Source organism: Uncinocarpus reesii, genomic scaffold (genome assembly GCF_000003515.1).
Source record: "Uncinocarpus reesii 1704 scaffold_1 genomic scaffold, whole genome shotgun sequence".
In the NCBI taxonomy this organism is placed as follows: Eukaryota; Fungi; Ascomycota; class Eurotiomycetes; order Onygenales; family Onygenaceae; genus Uncinocarpus; species Uncinocarpus reesii.
The window spans coordinates 6173646-6197667 of NW_003052500.1; the positions used below are offsets into that span (position 1 = coordinate 6173646).

The 24022-nt window shown below is 48.4% G+C and overlaps 9 protein-coding genes and 1 non-coding gene across 10 annotated transcripts in view; 5 read left to right on the plus strand and 5 right to left on the minus strand.

The window, feature by feature from the left end:
* Nucleotides 1-1600, minus strand: part of UREG_02333 (uncharacterized protein) — a gene marked incomplete at both ends in the record, with an annotated part of 3029 nt that extends 1429 nt beyond the window's left edge. Inside the window, 5 exons of the mRNA XM_002542771.1 lie at nt 3-915; nt 965-1201; nt 1258-1360; nt 1423-1438; nt 1497-1600. Coding sequence (XP_002542817.1) covers nt 3-915; nt 965-1201; nt 1258-1360; nt 1423-1438; nt 1497-1600 — 1373 coding nt within the window. The remainder of the gene's footprint in view (nt 1-2; nt 916-964; nt 1202-1257; nt 1361-1422; nt 1439-1496) is intronic.
* A 1074-nt stretch (nt 1601-2674) lies between these two features.
* On the minus strand, nt 2675-2965 carry UREG_02334 (uncharacterized protein; the record flags this gene model as incomplete). The annotated part of the gene is made up of 1 exon (XM_002542772.1): nt 2675-2965. One exon carries the CDS (start codon nt 2963-2965, stop codon nt 2675-2677), a length of 291 nt encoding a protein of 96 aa, XP_002542818.1.
* Nucleotides 2966-3636: 671 nt separating this feature from the next.
* Nucleotides 3637-6079, plus strand: UREG_02335 (uncharacterized protein; the record flags this gene model as incomplete). The annotated part of the gene is made up of 5 exons (XM_002542773.1): nt 3637-3823; nt 3877-3916; nt 3994-4319; nt 4465-5786; nt 5849-6079. The coding sequence occupies 5 exons, from the start codon at nt 3637-3639 to the stop codon at nt 6077-6079; spliced, it is 2106 nt and encodes a 701-aa protein (XP_002542819.1).
* A 374-nt stretch (nt 6080-6453) lies between these two features.
* Nucleotides 6454-6526, plus strand: UREG_08007. The gene has a single exon. It is a non-coding gene; the product is annotated as a tRNA-Cys (tRNA).
* A 570-nt stretch (nt 6527-7096) lies between these two features.
* On the minus strand, nt 7097-8356 carry UREG_02336 (uncharacterized protein; the record flags this gene model as incomplete). The annotated part of the gene is made up of 5 exons (XM_002542774.1): nt 7097-7192; nt 7261-7382; nt 7440-7670; nt 7731-8020; nt 8079-8356. 5 exons carry the CDS (start codon nt 8354-8356, stop codon nt 7097-7099), a joined length of 1017 nt encoding a protein of 338 aa, XP_002542820.1.
* A 1545-nt stretch (nt 8357-9901) lies between these two features.
* Nucleotides 9902-12028, plus strand: UREG_02337 (uncharacterized protein; the record flags this gene model as incomplete). The annotated part of the gene is made up of 5 exons (XM_002542775.1): nt 9902-10419; nt 10472-10915; nt 10971-11238; nt 11296-11634; nt 11696-12028. The coding sequence occupies 5 exons, from the start codon at nt 9902-9904 to the stop codon at nt 12026-12028; spliced, it is 1902 nt and encodes a 633-aa protein (XP_002542821.1).
* Nucleotides 12029-15669: 3641 nt separating this feature from the next.
* On the plus strand, nt 15670-16692 carry UREG_02338 (uncharacterized protein; the record flags this gene model as incomplete). Its single annotated transcript, XM_002542776.1, has 3 exons — nt 15670-16055; nt 16124-16292; nt 16378-16692. 3 exons carry the CDS (start codon nt 15670-15672, stop codon nt 16690-16692), a joined length of 870 nt encoding a protein of 289 aa, XP_002542822.1.
* A 1149-nt stretch (nt 16693-17841) lies between these two features.
* On the minus strand, nt 17842-19998 carry UREG_02339 (uncharacterized protein; the record flags this gene model as incomplete). Its single annotated transcript, XM_002542777.1, has 5 exons — nt 17842-19034; nt 19172-19283; nt 19345-19535; nt 19635-19869; nt 19948-19998. The coding sequence occupies 5 exons, from the start codon at nt 19996-19998 to the stop codon at nt 17842-17844; spliced, it is 1782 nt and encodes a 593-aa protein (XP_002542823.1).
* A 967-nt stretch (nt 19999-20965) lies between these two features.
* On the minus strand, nt 20966-21522 carry UREG_02340 (uncharacterized protein; the record flags this gene model as incomplete). The annotated part of the gene is made up of 2 exons (XM_002542778.1): nt 20966-21375; nt 21441-21522. 2 exons carry the CDS (start codon nt 21520-21522, stop codon nt 20966-20968), a joined length of 492 nt encoding a protein of 163 aa, XP_002542824.1.
* Nucleotides 21523-22342: 820 nt separating this feature from the next.
* On the plus strand, nt 22343-23613 carry UREG_02341 (uncharacterized protein; the record flags this gene model as incomplete). The annotated part of the gene is made up of 3 exons (XM_002542779.1): nt 22343-22497; nt 22561-22629; nt 22686-23613. 3 exons carry the CDS (start codon nt 22343-22345, stop codon nt 23611-23613), a joined length of 1152 nt encoding a protein of 383 aa, XP_002542825.1.
* Nucleotides 23614-24022: the final 409 nt, after the last annotated feature.

Below are 24022 nucleotides of genomic sequence, written 5' to 3' on the forward strand. Positions count from 1 at the left end.
ACGGTAGTGGGCGTGAGGAATCGCTTGTGGCCGAAGTGGGTGTAGTTAATGGTGGAGGCTCCATCGAGGTGCTAGTAGGGCCCGGTAGATTGGATAGTATCATAGAGTCAGGGAGCGACGCAAAGGAATCATCGACAGAAGTGTCAAGTGTGATTTGTCGAGTAGGCTTAAGGCCTTGTCGTAAGGTGTAGAAGACCGGAGAGCATTGAACAGCCACAGAAGGTTTCTTGTGCCCCGGAAGGTGGGCAATTGGCGGTTTGTTGAAGCCAGCCCGAGTGTATATGTAAACGGTATTCATGACATCTTCTGTGGCCTTGATTGGATCACCGTGGGTAGGAAGCTTATATTGACCAGCAGGTGTAAAAAGTAGACTGCCGTCAGGAGCAAATGTTAACCGCCGAAAGAAGGAAGTGAATGTTTCGTTAGCATAGAGGCTCGCGTTTCTCACGCCAAGCCCACCAAGGAAACTCGGCGATGGCATATCAAGAGGTTTGACTGCTGGCAGTGGCATCGATGGAGCAGGGGAGGCGGATCTCCGGATAGAAGGAGAGGAGCCAAAAGAAGAGCGACGGCTAAGTGATACGGGAGGGGGGTCCATCGGCAGTAAGCCTGTCATTGGAGTTCCAGGAGCAGAGGGCCCCGGAGAAGATACTGCGGCGGAATTGCTGGTTGCTGATTGACCTCGAAGCCCCATTTCTGGTGGCGCAGGGCTATTCGATGATATTCGCCTCGCCGGTAAGTCCATTTTCTGGAATTTACCATGCGAAGTCAAGGTAAACTGGCCGTCTTTGGTTTTCAAGGTGTAAATATGAACCGAACGGTCAGAAGATTGCGTCGCAACATACTCGTTTAGCGGATCCCAAGCGACCCCTTGGACGTAGTGTGAATGCTCTGCGATTTGCCGTACCATTTGACCTAGCAAAGAAATTAGCAGGAATCTACAGGTAGGCGGGTATTAGCATACCGGTTTGTGCATTATAAATTCGCGCAACGTTGTCCATGCTGCCAGTAATGAAAAACACGCCGTCCGGGGACCAGGCGAGGTCGTAGATTTCAGCGCCAGAGGATCTACACATGTGCTTCACTCGCCACGTTTCTTTATCGTCGGATCGGTCTTCGCCCAATCTTGCATGGGTCTGTAGCTCTGACGGCACCCAAAGAAGCACATTTCCATCATCCCCAGCGGATGCCAGCATCTCACCTAGGTTATCTTTAGCGCCTTCCTATTATCTCGATCAAGTGTTCGGCTCAGCAAACCTTTGGGGCTGAAGCGCACGACATTGACGGCTTGTGTGTGCTTTATTAGTGTGCTAAGATATGCAATCTTTCGTTCTTCTCCAGTAGCTTCGACTCTCCAAAGCTATTTTCATGTCAGGCAGGACGCTTGGATAGAAAGGGAGGCAGGTCAAGGGAGGAACGTACGCGAACATTATTATCACTAAAAGCAATTAGCATCACTTAATAGCAGTATCATCAACAAGAAGAGGACGACATACTTTCCAGCTGTAGCTAGCCTTCCCTTGCCGTTTGGATCGAAATGAACAGAGTAGATCGGGGCATTATCGTCATGCCAGGCGATAAGAAGAGGGGTCGCCTTCATTGTGAATGGTTAAGTGACTCCGGCCAGAGTGGCCGGGAAAGAATAGTTATTGATATGTTAGGTAAAGATGCTGGTCCGGACTCTCTTGCAGCTGGCTCTTTATCCAAAGACAAGCGGCTTTATCTGGCGTGCATTGGGTTAGTCCATGGGTCTGATCATATCCGGCTCTGTGAAATGAATTCGAATGTCAATTGACCAAAACAAGCAGTGAAACTAGATGGTGAAGAATTGAATCTCAAAGAAATAGGCGCACAAAAGCAGAAAAATGAAGATGGGCTTGATAAAGTTGAAAGCTGTGGTAGGATGTTGACCAGGCGGTTGTGAGGGAGTGGAAAGTCAACAAGACAATGCTAGTCCATATCGGCTGTTGCAATCAAAACCAACACATCAACACCAGGTCTTCTGCGCAAACCATTACCCTTGGACTGAATAAAAATCAATGCGGATATGGAAAGATTCTAATGGCAGTTTCACAGGATCAAAATGAGCATTCTATAATACCTCCTCCTCTGTCCTCGCATCCTTTATCGGGGCCCAGGATGAAGCATACAGCAGATTGTAGATCTTAAACATGGAGCATTCTTGTATTATATTACATGCAAGGACATATACATGATAAATTTCATTTTATCATCCACTGAAACATCTGTGGAACTTGCTGCGCGACTAACAAGTTTAGGAGGGATTTCTGACCCCGTCTCCAAAAGGGGCCTCAGCGGCTCTGTCATCCTTGCTGCTAACCGGAAATGACTGGCATAATCGTTCCATAAGACTTATACCTACCGAAACGGCGGTAGCGGTTTTGATTTCGACCCGGTTTCAATTTGAACTGTAATCGGTGCCGGCAGTCCGCCGAAAACACGATTGAGAGAGTGTTTGTCGGGTTGTTCGTTAAGAGACATTCTCACATTTCATGCCAGCCAACTCCCGATGGTTTCGCCGAACCAGCCCGTAAACTTGGCACGTCGCCTCGCTTTAGCATCCGCATCGGCCTTCACCAGCGGCGAAACTTCTTTCATATATCGATCTCTCTGCACGGTTTGTTGCTGGAGAGCCATGACTTCCAGTTCTCGCTCATGGGGGGTCATATCCTTTTAGAGGCTTTGATGTTTTCATACCAAGCGGTACTTGGATCCCACCAGGGATCACAACAGCCCCGTTGGGTCCCTTTACACCGTCTTCCGCTTGCGATGGGATCGGCTCCGCGTTCGGGTTGAACAAGGACTTAATAGGAGGCGGCTCGACACCGGCAGCTTTTGCTTGTTCCACCCGAGCTTCATAGTCTAGCATCTGGTGATATAGCTTGTCCGCATGCATTTGTATCTTCTCTTCCTTTTCCCGTTCCCATTCAAAATTCTTAACCATAACCGAGTGCCTGTAAAAATTTCTATAGACTTATTAGTTAACAGCGCCCAAAAACCAGCCAGCAAATCAAGGCTCTGTTAGTCTCACAGCTTGCATCGTATAACACCTCGAGAACTCTTTGTTTTGTTTTGAGCACATCGTCATCCGAGACCACATTCTCTGCTGGGCATCACCCTCCTTGAAACAGTTTGTGAGTGTTATATGTTCCTCTGCGCAATTTTCTAGGGCTGCTCGGTTCAAAACATCTTTTCTCTTCTTGAATTGATCGACAACTTTTTCAGCTGGAGACACATCTGGTCCTTCTAATTGTTCCAAAGGTTGATACGTCTTCCAGAGATGAGCATATCTGCCGTCAGGGTAAAGGGAAGCGGAGGGAGCGGCCGGCTCAGGCGTCTCATTTGTGGAGGAATCGTTCGAAGAGGATGGAGAGGTCTTAGGAGGTGGAACTGCTGCACTGGGCACATACGCTGCTGGAGTCTCTTTCTCCAAGTATTCCCGTAGCCCTGGGTCTAAATTCTTCGTCGGATCGTCCGAGTTGCCCCAAAACCACCCCATTGCGACAAGCGACGTCGAGGCGTAAGAGTCGTAGGATTCCAATACTATCTCGGGATAGATAGCAGCTCAAACATCCCAATGCCTTGTTCAAAATTAAAGAAAAGTGTCATCATAGAATGCTGCACACTCCCCGGATCGAAGCCTGCAGCCAAAATGTTGATCGAAGTTCCTCCATTGAGTTTTGCCAAGAGTGCTGCCGCTCTCCGCCTCTGATGCATGTTCTCAAGGGAAGCTTCACGACAACACGCGTTTGGCGCGTCAAGAAAGGTGTCGTCGCCACGATCAAGATGTCAGTCGCTACGAGTATGTTCTGAACCGCTATTTACCCTGAACTGGTCTGCTAATCTATGCCATAGACCGTGCGGAGCGCCAGCAGATGCGCCAGCGCGGAGCCGCGTATTTTCCCCCTGTCATACAAGCGGCGCATTCATCTTTTACATAGGTTCAAACAAACTGATATAATTGTTATCTAGGAATCGCAAAGTCAAAGACGTCGATTTCGGTTTTTCGTTTGGCTCTCCTCAAGTGTTACCGAAACAGCCCGCACAGGCGTCGTCGCTTTCACCACCTAACCGAGAACCAACCCAGGTCTCTCCACCCAAGGCCTCAACACCGAATAAGAAACTTTCTCGACCTTCGACCCCAGGGTCGCGACGGCTTTCGGCCAGGCGAACGAGCAATACACCCATTAGCAAGGCTCCTAGGAGCTCTGGAAACCAAATCCCTTCACCCGCTTCCGTTTATGATATTCCGCTAGACGATGAGCCGGAGCAAAGAAGTTCCAAGCGGAGACGGATAAGTAAGTTACCGCGATTATTTCTAGTAGTAATGCTTTTCTTACCTCCTCGTAGCGCTTTTCGAATCTATCACCGGAGATACGCCCATCACTACAAGCAGCCCACATGAATCACGTACAATTACAGCCACCACAGAACTTACCTTAGAGGCGATACACGAACACCAAGAAGAGCCATTATTGCCTACAGCTCCTTCAGTGTTGGATCATGCGTCGCCTAATCTTTTACAATCGGATGAACAACGGCCAAATGAAGTGCAATTGCCCTCGGTTGTTCTATCACCGGCTCAAAATCCCCAAAGGATTACGCTAGCTGCACACCACGATGGACTCAGCAAAGAGGACTTTCAAAAGCAGCATGCCAACCCTTCGCCACGGAAGAGGAAGAAGCGGAAGTCTGTTCGAATCCTCCCCAAAAAGCAACAAAAGCCACGTATTCGTGCCAATGTAGAGGAACCTAGGGAAGTTCTCGAGACCGAAGAACCTGTGGCAACCTTCATTGGTCAAAGGCAACTTTCAGAACCGCGATCAAAATCTAAAATATCCCCGCGAGCGCACTTGTCTCCCCGTGAAAACCCTACAGGCGTCCAACCGGAAGTAGGAGGGACGTATTCACAACAGGAAGAGAAGGAAAACGACGCTTCGACAAATTTTGAACTACCGAACGTTGAAAACGTAGAACAAGGCGAGCTGGAAAATGACGACGATTTACAAGCTGGGGCTAAGCAAAAGAGGCCCAGAACGAAATCAGCGCGTCAAGCAGAAACAGGCGGGCAGAAGAACAAGAGAAGAAAACCGGCCATAAATGAAGTCACAAATGAAGAAACTGTTTCACCGAATCGTGTGGAGTCCGAAGTCTTGCAGCCTGAACAACCAGAGACAACGCAACTGGAGAAGCCCAGACCCAGCCGCAGAAATCGGAGGCGCGCGGCTTCTAAATCTCTTGGAGACGCATCTGAAGAAGTAAGGGGCTCAAGTCGAAGCACTATCCCTGTTACAGTTCACCGTCTCTGCAATATTTCTGCTCTCGAAAACGTATCGGAGGGCTCCGATATCTCTGATACTGAACAGGCAGTGCCCGATAAGGCTCAAAGCAGACAGAAACACTCAACCCGCGGCGGTATCAACGCTGCGGATGTGCTGAATCAAATATGTCAGGAAACTCTTGAAAAGACACTCTCTACTCTACAAAAAAACATCGAACAAGAGTCGAATGTTGGTCGCGCCAGTGAATGGAAACGAAAGTGTAAAGTTGTGCAGGAGTTCGGGTCAGAATTAGAAAACTCATTATTTGGAATAAGTGAGCTTCTGGAGAGTAATTTCGTTTTAGCAGCGCGCGTGAAAAGGGAGAAGAAGGAGATGCTCAGCTTGAGGCATCAATTGATTTCTTTACGAAAAGAGAGAGAAGATGTTGCGCTACGGATTGATGATGTACGGAGCAAGTATGCTGACGATGAAAGTGCGAGAACGGTATGCCTGGCGACTCCTCTGATATACGGGAAACAAATTTGTGGACACTAATCATTCTATAGGAACGTGATTCGCTTAATAACTCTCTGCACGATCTTCAGCTCGCTCTTGAGCGAAGTCACAAACGAGCAGAACCGTCAAACACGAGTCCATTTGCAGGCCTGGAATTTCTGCTTCGTATGGTTGGTCGAAATGTCAGTTCCATAGCACCAGATTCGCAGGGAGGGCTTTTGTACCAGATCAAGCACTTCAATAGTCAGCTCGAGAATTCTGCAGCTCTCTTAGAGAAGTAGGATAATGAAAGCTCCTATCTCGTTACTTGATCCTTTCTGTGGTTTAAAGAAAAGAATAGCAGGGTTGACAGCATCGTGAGCATGTTATGATTCAGGCCCTCGTATTCCTCTCTCCTCCCTCAAAAGACCATTTACTAGGAGGAAGCATTTCGAATGGGACCCTTCATCACCGTGTTCCATGAAAGAAGAATGCGACACTCGCCGCTGCAACTCAGGTACAACAGGCAGGATTCCATCAGCGGCGACAAGAACCCTGCCGTTGAGTCAATCGAATCCTTCCGTCGACGTTTTAGGTTGACTGGGCAAGATACCTTACCTGAGAAAGCTAGCTAGCTCAAATAGGGTTTAAGCAAGCTCAAGCCAAGCACACGATAGGGCTGGTGGCTCAGTGGTTAGCGCGTGGGATTGCAGATCCTAAGGTCCCTGGTTCAAATCCGGGTCAGCCCTCTAGATCTTTTTTTCGTTTTCGATAACACCCAGACATGGAGCGAAATCACCTTTATAAGGTATTTATCAGGGAGGAACGGGCTCTTTTTAGTTCCTAATATGCCTCTAATCGACTTATACGGTCTTGAAGGTCCCATGCGTTGGGTGATGGTCTTGGGTGCTAGAGTATTGAATAGGAGGGAATGCGCTTCTCTCGGAGACACTGTGAGGGCGCGAGGGAAGAGTGCGATGCCGTACTCCGCACTTTTAAAATCGTCAAGCCAAAAATGAAAAAAAAAAAAAGTATCACACACGCATAACCTCCCCTATTAGTTCTCATCCTCCAATCCCTGATATCAAATTTCTCTTTGAAGTTGTTGAATTGATCTGAGGGTCTTCTCCAGATCCCGCTGGGAAGGATCAGGTCGAATCAGGCCATGAATTACCTGGGCAATGCTGTTGCGATCACGCGGGTGCTCCTTTAGATAAGGATTCCATTCTAGATGCTTGTCGATTGTTTTTATCTGATCGCTATCGGTAGACTCTGGATAGTAAGTGTCAGCAATATTTCACTGCGGCGTGCTCGCCTTTTTAGAAATTTAAGGATAAACTGAGTGCTATACCAGAATATTTAATCTGAAACTCCTTGCGCTCAAGAAAGTAGAAGTCCGTCAAAGCATAGCAAAGCTATATAAAATGTGTTAGAGCAGAAAACCACTTCCAGATTAACTGCGACACTCTCGGAGGAATCATACCACGCATCCCAAGCTCCAGATATCAGATTTATCCGACGCATGGCCCCCAGTCTCACCATGCATCTCCAGTGCAAGATATGGCTCTGTGCCAAGGGCATTATCCTTTGAGAAGCCCTCGAATGCTGTTATGCAAAAATTAGAGACCGGACACCTTCAGCAAATGTGCCAGTTTCACTCACCCTTGCCGAAGTCTAGTAACTCAATTTTCGACAGATCTGTTCCATCGCCTAACAGCGCCGTATAACCATTTGAAATTATATATTTCGGCAATCCTGGAGGGAGTGCAGGCTCTTCAGCCGAGCCTGTAAACACAAAACGAAACCTTGTGTCATCTTGGAAAGATATTTTAAGAGCCTCATCGGTAAAGGCGTCGTTATGCAAGTCGAAAGCGACGTTACAGTGGCTGATATCTAGAACGATCAGCGTTTATGGAGGGTTAAAGAGCGGAAAAGTAGTTCACATATACCTACCTCCATGGCATATCCTTTGTTGATGAAGCGCAGATACTTTCTTCGCAAGGATCTCCATAGATTGTAAGATGGTGGCGAGATTTGAGGGAAGTTGAATATCCGTTTCCATTCGAATCCGAAGAGAAGGTCCAAGGGGATCCAATCCAAGACATAAATACTTTCGATCATTGTGCTGCTGGAAAAAGGCGACCCTAAGCTTCCCCAGTTTCCTTAAAATCCTCATCTCTGAATTATCCAACGTGCTCACTTCGAATCGGAGCACCTTTATAACAAGACAGCGCTCGCCATATCTAGCATTGGCCATTCATTAGCAAAAAGCTGCGATGCGAGGACAATGGACGTAGTTACAGATCCTGGCCAAGCCAAACAGTAGAGTATGAGCCATAACCAAGTTTCCCGATGATCTTGAAAGAGCATTGCTTGCTGTCTTTTGATAGCAGGTCTGGGCCAGATAGTATATCACCAATGATAATGGGGCAAAGCAGGGCATGCTGATATAGCGTTACTCGCTCACATTCCTCACCACTCAGACCTTTAAACCACCAGCCCGGCCCGGGATCATTAGGATCATCCTTTAGAGGATAGTAGGGTGCGGGGGGTTGAGGAGGTAGGGAAGTCTGCCCCATGATGGATTTTAGCAAGAGGATGATGCTTCTGCTAGAGAAGGCTCATTCGGGCTCAGTGCTTTGAAGGTTTATATCTAACAAAAATAAATTGAAATGCGAATTTATACGTCAGCGGGTCAACAGGCAGAAGCTCACCAGGCAGAAGCTCACCAGGCAGTTGTGCTGGAACATACTGGTAGCACCTAGGAGGATACTAGTTGGGTCAGGGGGTTAATTGGGAACCCTTAGATATCAGAACCATGCCAGTAGCCTGTAGGAATAACTCGTAATAAATGGTAGACCTGCCTGGTGATACCAGATAACAACCCAGCGACCTTGTGTTAAGAACCTGGTGAGCTCAAGCCTTGAGCTTCCCTATGGGTTCCCAATTAACCCCCAGTACGGAGTACCCCCCTAGCTATTATTAGTATGTTCCCTCTGGCACTGGAGGATAAGAATGTTTGTTATTTGCAACTTGATGAACAATCTCATATGTCTTGTGGAATGCAATGAAAAAGTTCTTGAGAGTTCCCTTATGAAAAACAGACTGATCTAAGAAAATGAGATTATTTCTGATGGCACAGTCAGATAACTTGATTCATTACCAATTATCCACTATCAAGATTAAAGAGAATCTATCTCATCATCTCAGATCTGTCTCTTGTGACTAGAACTGGAATGAGAATTTCAGAGCTCAGAGAAGCTTCAGATATAAAACTGGATCACTTCAACAGTAAACAGTTGTTTTCTTAAATCTAGCCCACCTGCTCACCCTACTTGCCCTTGATATTTATCCCGGTGACAACACAACCGGGTCCAACAAATCCTATCCATCCCCGCACCGCCATTCCGGAGGAGAATCTTGGCGGCTTCCCACTCCGCCGATCAGTCTAGGCGCCAAGCTAGTTCCGCCGGCTTGAGAGGCTCCAGCGGGTTCCGCTTTGCCACTTGGGCCTTTCCCCGTTCCCATCACGCGCGGGCTTTTGTTGACTTAAATATCCGCCTTTGGGAAAAAAGCAGTGCTTTTTAATCCCATTCGACCTCTCCCGCATCCCCTTGTGCTGGCGAAGGTAGCCCCAGTTTTCTCGAAGAAAAATGGCTCGGTGGTGGAGAAGAGCAAAGGTTCCTAAACAATCTGCTTTGTTCTTTGTACTACCACGGTTTCCCACGCACTCACATTAGCATGGCCATCGCTTCTTGTCATGACGCAATGCCATGGAACAGGGAGCGATGCGGCTGATAGATGGCCGTCAATTTCAACCAACCCAATATGGGGTGGATGCACGAGTCATTCATGGTGGAGATCCTTGGTACTACACAAAACGCACGCCATGTCGTCCGAGCTCAAATTGCTCCTGTGGGATGTGGAGAAGACAAAAAAACGAGACACTGGGACCGGGACCAAGTATGGAGTGAATTGTCCGAATCGTTGGCGATCAGCACTGTCCAGAAAACATATATTTAGCTCCACTGTCCCGTTTGTCTCCTTCTCCCTGATTTTCTCGAAGGCATTGAATCCACCTCCAACTCCGGAATCCCTTGAAATCCACTCTAAACGGGTTAATCATGGAGGACAAGCCGAACGATCCAGAGGTTTCGGTTGCTTTCAATGGCCGAAGCTCGAGTCCTTCCGCAAGTTCTTCTATTGCGAAACAAGAAGCTATCAGAGAAGAAACCGCACGGGGCTGGGTCAACGAGGGGAAAGAGACAAGGAAGGTCAATAACAAACTCCGAAATCCGTTATCTGATTTGACCAGAGAAGAACTGCTCCGCGATGTCGAGGAGTTCGCCATTGAAAAGGGGCTGACTGATATCCTCGACGATCTGAAAAACGGCGCTCTGATCTCGCAGGACCCAAAGTCGTTTGAGCAGTTGGATGATCTATCGGAAACAGAAAGAGAACTGCTCCGTCGGGAGAAAACGCACAGATGGCATCAACCCTTCATGATGTATTTCATGACTAGTCAGTGGACGTCCCCTGCGTGTGCCAAATGGGGTGAAGAATTGACAAATTTTCCAGTTCTTTGTGCCGGCTCTGCCATCGTCCAAGGTATGGATCAAACCGCAGTAAATGGTGCCCAGGAGTAAGTTCCAAAATCCAGGGGGTTAAGGGCATGATCTAAAATACCGCTATAGGTTCTATTTCGCAGAGTTCAACGTCACAAACGTCTGGCAACAAGGCCTGCTTAACGGGGCGCCATATCTTTGCTCTGCGGTGATCGGTTGCTGGACGACAGCGCCTCTAAACCGCTGGTTCGGTCGCCGTGGATGCATTTTTATCTCATGTCTTATCTCTTTTGCAAGCTCGTTCTGGATGGCCGCGGCGCACACTTGGTGGAACCTTCTCCTTGCTCGTTTCTTGCTAGGCTTTGCGGTTGGCGCGAAATCCACAACCACACCTGTGTACGGAGCGGAATGCGCTCCAGCGAATATTCGTGGAGCTCTCGTCATGATGTGGCAGATGTGGACTGCGTTTGGCATTATGCTGGGCTACATCGCATCTGTTGCTTTCATGGACGTAAAGGTTTCTGGGATTCCCGGCTTTAACTGGAGATTAATGTTGGCCTCCACGGCAATTCCGTAAGTGCCAGCGGATGATCAGGATTGCTGGGCCGCTGACCTTTTGTTCCAACAGCCCATTTTTCGTCTGCATCCAAGTATATCTGTGCCCCGAATCTCCACGATGGTACATGATGCGAGATCGGTACCAAAGCGCTTACGACGCACTTTGCAAACTTCGACCTTCTCCACTTCAAGCTGCTAGAGATTTGTATTATATCCACGCTTCGCTGAGAATAGAACAAAAACTTCGCGAGGGTAAACGGCTCTGGCGTGAAATGTTCGGCATTTCGAGGAATAGACGAGCTGCGCAGTCGTCCTTCTTCGTCATGTTCATGCAACAAGTAAGTGTCGATCCAGTCCTTCAATTCATTTGCTAACGCGGCCTGCAACTGAATCAGTTTTGTGGTGTGAACGCCATCATGTACTACTCCTCGTCGATGTTCAGAACCGCGGGCTTTTCGCGACGCGACGCTCTTATTACGTCCTTGGGCTGCGGCATCACCAACTGGATATTTGCGTTGCCTGCTGTGTACACCATCGATACCTTTGGCCGCCGAAATCTGCTCCTAACCACTTTTCCTCTGATGTCGCTTTTCCTGTTATTTACAGGATTTTCCTTCTGGATCCCAGACTTGCAGTCACGAACTGCCTGCGTTGCGACAGGAATTTACCTGTTCATGATCGTATATTCGCCTGGAGAAGGCCCTGTGCCATTCACTTATTCAGCTGAAGCATTCGTAAGTTACCCTGTTTCTGCTTCCCCAGGGAGGAGCCTGTGCTGAAATGAATTCTGCCTAGCCCCTGTATATCCGCGATATTGGAATGTCATTCGCAACAGCTACCACCTGGGGTTTCAACTTTGTTATCTCTCTCACCTGGCCCGCTCTGGTCGACTCCTTCAAGCCCCAAGGAGCATTCGGGTGGTATGCTGCGTGGAACCTATTCGGATGGGTCTTTTGCTATTTCTGCCTGCCAGAAACAAAGGCGCTGTCACTTGAAGAATTGGATCAGGTCTTTTCCGTCCCGACAACAGCACATATCAACCATTATCGTGCCATGTTGCCATGGTACTTTAAGAAATATATCCAAAAAGGAGACGTCCCGCCGCAGAAACAACTCTATGATTATTAAGTAATAGAGAGGCCACAAGCAATAGCAATTTATTGAATAAGCCAACTTGGAATTTGAGGGGGGGGATTGAGCATTCCGTGGCCGATAGCGATTTTGAATTTTGCTTGGGAAAAATTTAACTGACTGTGTGGGATCGATAGTCGTAGTTGCAACTGGATTTGTCCATAAACAGGTAATGGCAGAACGTGAATCGAACATACCTATGTCAAAGACACATTCGGCAATGTGCCTTCCCATCATTCGGGCTGTAAAATTGCTCCTATGCCGCGAGATAGGACAGCAACAATATGATGACTCCGGACTTGCAACCATCTCCGTGGCACCAGCTAGGGTTGAAGAGATTGACTACTCCGTACGTAGGCAAGCCGCATAATCTCAAAAGGTTTTCCGTCGTGGATTCTCTCACCGCTTGCAAAGACGTGATATGGGTGCAAAATGGCGTTGTCTGTGCGTTGTCGGACAGCAGAAATGGGTTGATATGGCTGATTAGTATTAGTTTGTCAAACCAGGACCCAGGTTGCACAATTCACCCGATCGCTCGCTTCTAGGTGCAAGACATGGGGGTGGAACATAGATTATAGAAGCCTGTCGCAAAACAGGACCCAAGGCTAAATTAAGCATACCTTACACCCTGATTGTGTCACAGACAAGGTCAGTCAACCTATGGAATTAGAATAACTTTCATTGTAAATAACTGGCAACGGGTATATAATTTCCCTTCCGCCGTTAACTCGCTCCAAAAGCGTCCAGGAGGGCTTTCCTGCTGCTGGCAACAACTGCGCTCCAACTGTGAAATTCAAAATAATGGAAAGTAGATTCATCGAACATTTTATGCTTAATCACTTACATAGATGCATCTTGAATGCGCGCTCTGGATTCTTGTTTTTTGAGGTTCCTCTTTATTCTCCATGAGTGATCAGTGATCACGCGGCCCTTGGTGGTGATGACCTGGTGGAAATGTCACCAAACATTGTCAAACAATGCTCATAAGGGATAGCGACTGCCCAACAACAATTCTCCCAGCAACGCGTACTCATTGTGCGACATTGCCAAGCCTACTTTAACAACGAGAAAGAGATTACCAAGAGAAGTTGGCTATCCTCGCAACTCAATATTGCCTGCTGTGGTATCCGGGAAATTGGGGGAAATCAAGGCCCTAGCGTTCCAGACCAGGTTCAGTATAATAGTTAGCAATGGCGAGGGCTGCAACAAGAAACAGGAATACCATTGTCGATCGTATCCGCATGGATACACCATAGACCGACTGAGCGGCGACAGGTTACCACCAGCTAGAAAACATGGTGAGATATGCGCTCAGTCATTGTAAATTCCCCCTCTGAGCTCCATAGGGCTTCCAGAGGAGTGAGAATAAAACAAGCCAAATGTCGAAATGGAAAGGGTCTTGAGGGATATGCTCCTGTAGATGAAATTAACGGCTGTCATCCCCCCAAATCGTTGTTTCAACCAAGGTCTGCATATGCAAACGTGACATGGCCCTGACACCCCCGAAACAATTCAAACGAGGCCTCTTCTAACGATGTCAAATGCGGGAAGAATGTTACATGCTAAAGCAATGGTAATCTCTCGACGGGTTGATGGTAACCTTTGAAGCTCTCTGTGCGCTGTGCGCTGTGCCAGTCCAGACCCAGCCTCTGTAGGCATCCGTACTTGAGGAGCTTCGGATCAGAATACATCCACAAGCGTCAAGTGATGAACTCAGGAATAACTGCCTGCGGGTTATTAGACGAAGCTGGTGTGCATTCCGTGGGGCTGTTGGGCGTACTGACCAGTGTGCTCCGCCAAGTCGAGCATAGAAGAGTGCATGGAAGCAGCAAGCTCCCGGCTTGCATTCTTGTATCAAACAAGCGGCAATTGATCCCGAAGGCCCAGAGGCGAGTCATGTCGATGGAGGATGATGGCCTTTTTAACTGCGATCAGTCGTTGGAATATAACCAATCATGTGATGAGCTTATTAAGGAAACTAAAGAGGGCTGATTTATAGCAGATGCCTGCATTGAAAAGACTTCCACCGACCCCTACTCGGGACAGCCATATAAGATATCAAGAAACGCTCCTTGTCCATCGACATCCGCCTTTTGAAACCCTTTTGGGATTTTTGCGCTCTCTTCCTGCATAGGCGGTCGCATGCGCATGATACCCTCCCTGGCTTTTGTGTGTTCCCTGTACCACCGACATGGATGGCGAAATATCATCCCGACTCCCCGTGCCCATTTTATTGGACGGATTGAAGTGTAGCGCTGAGGGTCTTTCCGCCATTCAAGCATTCTGCAACCAGACCTACATACGCACGCACCGCCATGGCCGTCATGGATCTTCCTGAGTTACACTGAGCAGCTCCTGCCAGAACATTCGGCCGGTGATCGGGCCCGTCTGGATGTCAATGACAAAAGCCTCAGGATGCCGATATTGGGCACGGACTTTCCTTTCTCCGCATAATTACCCGGATGCTCTCAGAAGACTTTCCATCTGAGATGTGGTTGGAAGGACTGAGCCTCCCTCACTTCCGCTCGTGTCTCACTGGATTGAGACAAGTAGGAACCACAAGCAAACGGAATGGACGGAACTGGTATTCCATTTTCCTAGGCACCAGAATCCGGCAAAAATGCACCGAGACTGGCTTTTGCTTCCTCTCTGCTGCAGAATACATCCGACGTTCCGTGGTCCTTCCCGGCCCAGCTACAGGATGATCGGCGTCAGTCATCCTCGTCCATTGCTTTCCCAACTGTCTTTTTTCATCACCGACCGCTTTGCGGGGATAAATGCTTCCGTGAAACGTCAAGTAGCTGTTGATGGACGGAGCCCTCTCGCCCAGAGGAAACTGGCACGGCTAGATACTGAGCCTGACGCCCGCGATAGACCCACAAAACGTCGAGTGATCGAGAATCTATGACTTAACTTGGTAATGAGGGAAGCAGTTTAACGGCGCCATGTCCGCTGCTAGGAAGTCTGTATCCGGGAGTTGGATGTGCTCTTGACCGGGACCCTTGCAGCCTCTGTTGGTGATCACTTTTCAGGATTTGTATTTGACCCTCCGCAGATAACGTACTGCCGGCATCCCCTCATCCTGACAACTATCAACTACAAGCTAGCTGGCTGAATAAGTGATCCTACTTGCTCCTACACTGCGGCCTGACCTCCTGCTTATTTTATCCCTTATAATGAAAGACTGCAAATGATCAAAGAAAAGCGATCCAGTCATATTTTGTGAGAGAACTATCACTTTCAAAGGGCTTGTTTCCTCTAGTTGTCACACTTCTCCTTCCTTCACTGCTGCCAAGCTGTTTTGTTATCCTTTCACTATATCTCTTGCTTCCAATCCGGCAACTGATACCGTATAAACCCTTCTTCCCCTTCCCAAATACACAAAGGCTGCTGTTCTTTTTTTTTTCACAACCCTCGGCCTGTCAATGCTGCAATAATCACAACGGGCCTATCTTCTATTCTTTCACATCTCTCAATCCTTTTTTTCAGGAGTATTTCTAGGCATTTTGGATCGTGTCAATTCCTAGTCCTCATATTTACAAAAACCCGGAAAACAAAAAAGCAGCGCTTCAAAGCAAGACAGCTTTTCTTTATTTTTTCTACGCTACTTATACCCCAATTCTTTTGAACAGCGAAACATGCCTGCCGAAGCGGAGAAAGACGTTGTCTATCATACGGCCACCAAGTCATCGTTACCCATGAGCAGCGACGATGGAACCCACACCATGTCCAAGGATGAGCGCGAGGTAGCTGAAGCAGCAGCTCGCTATGGTTACGGTCCATTGGCCCCAGGAAACACGCATCAACTCAGGTCTTTTGCCGGCTCGTTTCACCCCGAAGCGTACCAGGGCCCAGCTCCCCGCCAATTCGCCAATCCTGCACCCCTCGGCTTGTGCGCTTTTGCTCTCACGACTTTTGTGCTTAGCCTTATCAACATGCAAACTCGAGGTACTCATGCTCCCAACGTTGTCGTCGCGTCGGCCCTGGGGTATGGTGGTCTCGTTCAGCTGCTTGCAGGCATGTGGTATGTGCTCCTTTGCCCATCAGTCTCAATATGCGCTTGCACAGACTAACTTACAATGCGGTATTAAGGGAGATGGCTGTTGGTAACACGTTTGGTGCTACCGCGTTATCATCGTACGGTGGGTTTTGGATCTCTTATGCGATTATCTTTACTCCGGGCGGTTTCGAGATCGTGTCGAGTATCACAAAAGTGGATGGACTGTCGGGTGTAAACAGTACTGTTGGTTTCTGGCTCACGGTATGTAACTATTGAAGCATTTCGCCTACACCTATCGTGGAACTGCGGAGCTGACCTTTCCTTTTTTTTTTTTTAATATCGGCAGGGATGGTTTATATTCACCACGATAATGCTTCTTTTGACGATCAAGACCACTTGGGCCTTTTTTTCACTCTTCCTGTTCCTGGACTTGGCCTTCCTCATGCTCGTAATCGGCCATTTTCAAGAGCCCACGCCGGGCCAACAAAACATACCACTTATCAAAGCTGGTGGTTTGTTTGGGCTGCTTGCCGCTTTCCTGGCGTGGTATAATGCCCTCGCAGGAATTGCAACCGAGGCAAACAGTTTTATCAGATACCCTCTCGGGCCCTTGCCGTGGGCCAACTATGGGCGTCCGAAAACTGAACGGGACTTGGTCTAGACCTATCCGCCTCAATATCCTTACCTGGGCGTCCGAGTCCGTACGGGAAAGTGTGCAATTGCGTTGATATTTCTTGAGAGGCTATTAGCCATTATCTATTCTCTTGGTTTCCGGGTGGGAGTTTCGGTCTTCGAAGACTGTCGTAAGCAACTAGTATAGACAGTAATTAATAGAGGTGTTTGAAAATGTATTATATTTGCCTAAGCTACCCTGGATTTAATAATGCGAAGCCCAAGAAGGGTGTTTGTGAGATATATAGGCATAGCGTTCAACCATACTGAACGCAGGACTATGGACGTTAAAGTTTGTTTCCTAATCTGATGCTGTAATTATCCGACTCAAATGCAAGGAAGCAAGCCGGTTTACTTATTCCCTTGCAATACTGTTGCGGACCCAAAACCTATCAGAAATAAATAGTTGAACATTCACTACAAAGGCAGAGGGCAGTACCGGCAGACTTTGGAGCCGGTTTTCTGAGATTGTAGTTATGTGAATTTCTCCAGTGGAGCTCTGGAAAGCACCGCCTTTTCACACAATAAGGTGAAAATGCCTATGAATTATTCCAACTTAAATGTAACAGATTTGATTTTGTTATTTTGAGAAGCGGCGTTTAATCCGGGTACTTGTTAACAAGTGCAACCTCTAGGACACTGACTCTGCTGCTAGTTGGCACAAGAATGGTCCTTGGGTTCTCCATCTTGATACTGTCTCGCTCCCGTGGGCAATTGCAAAAAGGCAGTATGGTTTCTACCCTCCCTATTCCCATTCCTGCGGCTTAGGCTGGCGATATACATTCATTCTTTCAAGCACGGATGGAAAGAGAAACTCTTCGCTGGCTAACTAAGACAAAAAAAAGCGAAACATGATTTCAAGCGAAAGGGAAATGCAAAATGCCTTGCAAAAACTGAACTTGAATTTCAAACAAAGACCATCTAGTAGCATCAAAGACAAACATGCAACCAGTCCGCTGAAACCAGAGAGAACCATCAAGTAGGGTAAAAAGAAGTGGAAGAATAGTCAGGTTTAGAAATGAGACTAGTCACCTGGACGAATCGACGTGGCAGACATCAGGTCCAATCCAGCGACTACACAAATCAATTAGAACTGAGAATTTTTGAAAAAAAAAGAAGAGGTAGAGGGATAGTTGGACTAGGTCGTCTGGCCTGGCCTTGGGAAAATAGGGATCGTTTGGAGATTCTCAAGACCACCCATTGTCCCCTGCGATGCACTGGTCTGCCATGCTTGGCCTGTTTGCTGGTTGATAAATGCGCTCTGGCGGAACGGGTTGGTGCTTCCAGTTGGGTTAGGCCGTAATGGAGCCGCAGGAGGGACCTGTAGACCTTGATTTGGTGATGGTGTGTTCCTGGCAAATGGATTGGTCCCCGTTCGCTGGGGCCGTAGCGGTTGTAGCTGGGATTGATCTGAGGACTGCAAGCCTGGTGAGGTGGATGGTCGCGAAATTTCTCCGCCTTGGAAGGGCATTTGGGAGAGGCGATGTTTGGCAAAAGGGTTCGTGGGTTGACGAACTAAAGGAGAAGCAGCAGGTGGGGAATTCGGATTGATGGGTGACGAGGTGGAGGAAGGAGAATTGTTAGCGATGAGCATTGATTGTCTGAAGGGGTTATTTGGTCGTGGTGAGCCGGTCTGCAGCGGTTGCTGAAACGAAGGGACTCCGTTCTGAGGGATGCTTGATAACATCGGCTGAAAGTTGTTAGGATGAGATTGAGCTGGAGCTTGTGGCTGGAGCTGTGGAGTGTATCCTCCAAAGCCAGCACCAGTATGGTTTGGCTGGATTTGTTGTGGCTGTTGCTGTTGCTGAGGCTGAGCTGCAAATTGGGCAAATGGATTGCTATCCTGCGCTACCGGATTGATGGACGGAGCCTGTTGCTGAAATCCGTATCCCGTAGTCGCAGTTTGCTGAAGGCCTGGTTGCTGTGGAGCAAACGCCATTTGCTGCTGGGGAAAACCAGGTGTTTGAAATAGCTGCATTTGCTGGTTTTGCGTGTTAAATTGCGGCCCTGGGGCTTGCTGATTCACTGGCTGATCTATAGAATCGAAAAAATCAATTAAATCGGGCGCAGGCGCTTTAGCTTGCTGAGGTAGTGTGTTTGGCATGGCTAGTTGCGCTCTGGCAGGTTGGCTCGGAGTAGCCTTTTTCTGATCGCCTTGACTTTCTTTCGTGCCATACTTCTGAGCACGGTATTCTTTACGCCTAGTTGCGAAATCTGGATCGTTCAAGTCATCTTCCAACAGTTTTGTAAGGTCAGTCGAGGCATGTTTCAAGTTGGGGATTTCGAGACGGGTTGCGCTTTCGAATTGCCTGGCCATCCGCAAAAACTTGACTACGTCTTCTGTTAGAGCGCTGAATGTCTTGTACACACGGAGAGCGCGCTCGCTATCGGGCCGGGACATTTCGAAATAATGCTCTATGGTAATGGTAAGTGGTTTGCGATAGTCAGCTCAGTCGTGGGTCACCAACCTAGCACGTTGATCGTCCCCTCGTTCATAACGGAATATAAGGTCAATAAATCGAGGGTAATCAAGCGGAATGCTGTTAGAGATATTTCATTCTCCGGTTCGTCGCTCAAGAGCTGTTAGTAAATTAGGGGGTTAGCAACACCTTCTGGACTTCTGAAGCGGGACTGAGCGTACGTCGCATTTTAAAAGCGCTCTTATCTGCTTTTGGACGATTTCCGTCTCTCTCAACAGCCCCTTCTCTACCGTTAATTTCTTCAGTTTCCCTTGGCCATTGCGAACGTAGTCGGTTTTCGTATCCGAGAAGGCTAAGGAGCGTGCGATGAGGTATTCGGAGTATCGCCAAATATTGCCGCCTTGGATTTGTGCTAGATAGGCCAATGTCAGTTCATTCGCTCTATAATCACAGCCATCCGCGCATATTCAGGAAATGATTGTATTTCCCCTGCTTAAAGAAATTTACCAACCATCAGAAACACTAGTGATAGCAATGTTTCGCGGATGCTGCGAAAGATATTTTAGCGCTGCGCCAGGCGACCCTTCCCGTATCATCATATGTATCACGATAAGAGCTTTGAAGACGATGGTCCACGCCGAGTCCCGCAGGCGGAGGGATAAGGCTCGAAAGATTTCCGCTACTCCAGCATCGCTGTACGTGGCGGTGAGGATATGCTCGATGTACTTCGACTTGGGCGCCGCAAGCTATACCGTCAAAAGCTCGGGATATCAGCACCGCTCACTGAATCGATATGTGAGGACGGGGCGGGTGATCCCACTAACCTTCTGTTTTGTCGCGCCCTTGACGGACTTTTCAAAGTTGCTACTGGGCATTGTGCGCGGAGGGTGAGGTCTCTCTGGCGCATGTGAATAGGGCGAAAAATATCCGAGTTCTTGCGGAAAGAATATCAGAGGCTATTGCCAGCAATGTCGTCTTTTCCCTCGTTTGTCTCATGCGGTTTGCGGTGTGGTCATGATCGGTCCAAGACTTAGAGCGTAGTTAAGGCAAGCGGATTGTTTGACGTGGAAATTAGAAAATCGTCCGTTACCGCATCAGCCAAAAGGCCAGCAGCGCAGAATGCAGAACAGTTCCCCGCGATTTGGGAAAGCCGGCCGTTGCGAAAATCAGGAGCTTAGTTGAGGTTCATCTCAGGGACTGGTGTTAAAACTTGAGTTTAGCTAACTAAACTTTAGCCCGGGGGAATTGTGGCATCCGAACCCTCGTCTGCTTGACTGCTCGACGCATTGAGGTGGCGGGGAATGAAGAGAAGTCAGTCTGGATTTCTATCTGCAAAAGGGATCTCGAATTACAGACGCCAAAGGACTGGCCGATGAAGTCTTTCATCGATTGAAACACTGTCCGACTGCCAAGCCTCCGTTTCAGCCATGTCGTCATGATGAAAGCAGTCAAGACGAGCAGCTCAAGTCCTCAGGCAATTCTGCGAAATACAATTCTATTCCTATTATACAACGATGACTCTAGACTTCCTTTCATCGCCCCTTTTCCGAAAAAAGTCCTCGCAGGTCGCTTGCATATATGCGGCAAGCACACGGCAAAACTAGGGGGTATAGCGCCCGGAAACTGACGGAAGGATCAACAGGCCATAAAACCTAGCAAAGGCGTCACATATGCGAGCAAAGCCAACAAGCTGTGTTTGGCTACCATTCGCACAGGAACAACATCAGGATTCTGCCTCGGCGGAAAACCAAAACAGCAACAAAACGACAATTCCGCTAAAAACATCACCAAAACGCCATAGAAAGGGAGGCTCGCGTGGAAATGATGACCTGAAATTGCAAGTCAAGCATCCCACATCCACCCAAGCCCTCCAACCCATCTCTTGTTTCCCCCTGGAGTAGACACAGTGGAATTGCTACCAGAGTCCTTTTCCATAGATACGTCCATATCGATGTCCATAACGCTCGAGCTGACGTTATGGAGGCTCAAATCAACCTGAGCTCCGGGGTTGGATTTACTCGTCTGCGAAGCAAAGCTTTGCGTTGATGGGTTGTTCGGAAAGCCGTTTGAAGGCACGTAAGAGGAATGTCGGACCGGCTGGAAGAAACTCCGCAGTGTTCGTTGATTGGGATCAGGGAGGGAGGAAGGGGGTACGTCGACGAGAGTTTCATCGTTGGCCGTAGCCGGTGTGGATTCCTCTTCCTGATGATACAGCTTTTTCTGTGCTGAAAATAGCCAGCGAATGGTTTTGTCTAGAAACGAGCCGTGAGCGTGCTGTTTAGGTGAAAAGTCTCCGTGTTGTTGAAAGACCACATACCATATATAGATTGTTCATCAGGACGGTCCTGCTTGAAACGCTTCCGTGTTCGGCTGTTCAAGTGTCTGGGGGTTTCGTCCATTGTTATAACATTTCCAAGCAAGCAGGAAATGGGAGATGTGGGATTATTATATGTCGACACCGGCCGAGGAGAAGTGATAGTCGTGAATGAAGCCTTTCGTTTTAACGACATCGTCGTTGATGGGTCGTTCGCCAAAAAAGAAGAGCAGCTGTAAATTCGAGATATACGGAATGACAATACTGGAATATGGGTATATTGATGCAATTGCAGTCGTGGTTGAGGGTATGTTGGAGGCAGACAAGAGGAACTGCGCGACGGGCAACGCTGCGTTCTTGCCCGCGTCTTGAACGCGACGGTACAAATGGGCGTCAACCACGCCCATCGGCCTATTTTCCATTGGACGACGGCACCCCCTGGCGTGTAAATTACGGTATTGGTATTTGTGATCGCGCGATGTCACGTGGTGTTTTCTCCGCCTTGGCACTCGATTTGCTGGGCATAAAAAGGTTCAGATGATCCCGCAATCAGAAACGCTATCTGAAGGGCTCTCCGGGAGAAGAGGGGATACACTAGCTCTATCGCGGGGTGTTGCATGATCGGTCAATCCCAGCCACCAACATATGGCCTAATATTCCGCTGATAGTGGGTGCTCTCGCTCCCTATTTTCGGCATGCCGAAACGAGTGCACTAGTCCCGGCATGCCGACTCGACCTCGTCTGCCCAGTGCTTACCCCGCCAACGACTCCACCCAATAAAGTTGGTAGAAGTGGCAGAGGAGCTTCCCAGTTCCTCCAACTTAACACGGACTCTTATCCTCCCCATACTGCACTAACCAACCAGCATTACTCCTGAAACGCCATCTATCTCGATTGACAAAACGATGGCTTGTCGAGAAGCTGCCCATTCAGGCTCATGGTACTCTGACGACGCGGCGACCTTGACCCGTCAGCTCGACGAGTGGATGGGCAGGGTGCCAAACGAGATCGAAGGTATTGGAAGCTTGCCGGTTGCTGGTGCTAGGGTCATTATTGCTCCGTAAGCTTGTTGAATCTGACGGTTACTTTGAAAGTGTGTTGCTGATCACTAATGTTTGCCTAGCCATGCTGGATTTGCCTATTCTGGGCGATGTGCAGCTTTCGCCTATAAGTGTCTCGATTTATCCAAGGCGTATGTTGCGATTCAACTTATTTGATAAATTCATACTAACTTTTGGGATTATCTAGCAAACGCATTTTCCTGATCGGGCCTTCTCACCATCATCCTTTCTCCAAGATCGCCCTGCCGGAGGTGTCTTCCTACTCCACCCCCCTCTCACCAGACCCACTGCCACTTGATAAAGAGGTAATTGCAGAATTGTTGAACCGGGCCGAAAATGGCCATGTTCGCTTTTGCACCATGAGCCAAGCCATTGATGAGGCCGAGCATAGCCTAGAACTCCATCTCCCATACATTCACTATCTCTTGCAGCGTCTATACCCGGACGAACCAGCGGCGTCTTATCCTAAACTTGTGCCCATGATGGTCGGAAGCACGTCCGCTCCCACAGAGCAGGCCTTTGGAAGGATCCTGGCCCCATACTTGGCGAACCCAGAGAATGCTTTTATCATCTCCTCGGATTTCTGCCACTGGGGCCTCCGGTTTGCGTACGCGTATTATATCGACGACGTCCCCTCTCCAGGGCCTGTGCTGCCCCTGTCGTATGACGCGTTGCCCCAACCGTCAGAGGCGTTGAAGCTCGGATCGGCCAGACGCCAAATCACTGCCGTTTCCAGCGGTCGTTATCTGCGTGCGGGTGACCAGTTGCCAAAGCATGCGGATGTTCCGGCTATTTATGAAAGTATCTCCGCCTGTGATATCGCATGCATGTCTGCCATTGCGTCAGGCCACAAGCAGACCTTTTTAGACGCGATCAAGTCTACAGGGAATACCATCTGCGGAAGACACCCAATTGGGCTTATTATGTCAGCCTTTGAGTTTGTTCTGGGGAAGGATAAGGAAAATATTAGGGATTTGGAGATCAAAGCGGCGGATGAGACTCAGACTCATTTGATGCGGGGAGCATTCAACTTCGTCCGATATGAGAGGAGCTCGAACTGTGTTTCGGTCGTGGACAGCTCTGTCAGCTACGTTTCTGCCTTTGCGGTGTTGTAAGGTGTCTATGTCTTTTTTCTCTTTGAAGTTGTGATTGATGGGGTGTTTAGTCACAGCTAAATCAAGGAAGCGAAGATGTCTTTTAAAATAAGCATGAGATACATGCGGTATGCTCTATGGGAAGATTGAGGGAGGCGTGTAGGCTAGGAACGTTCAATAGTGAAATGAAAGCAGTATCTGACTACTAAGCATCTATGTACTGTACATGCCAATTGAAAGACTGCTCCTCAACTTTTAACTTATTCTTAGCCCTTCCAAGCGCATCTCGCCCAAATCGTCTCATGATACAACGCTGGTGGTGGTTTTGAGGCCTTTCCCACACCGCAAACAGCAGAGATTTATTCCCACCCCTTGCCATCAACCCCGCGAGAAGATAAGCAACACCACTCACGAGGCAATATATATATAT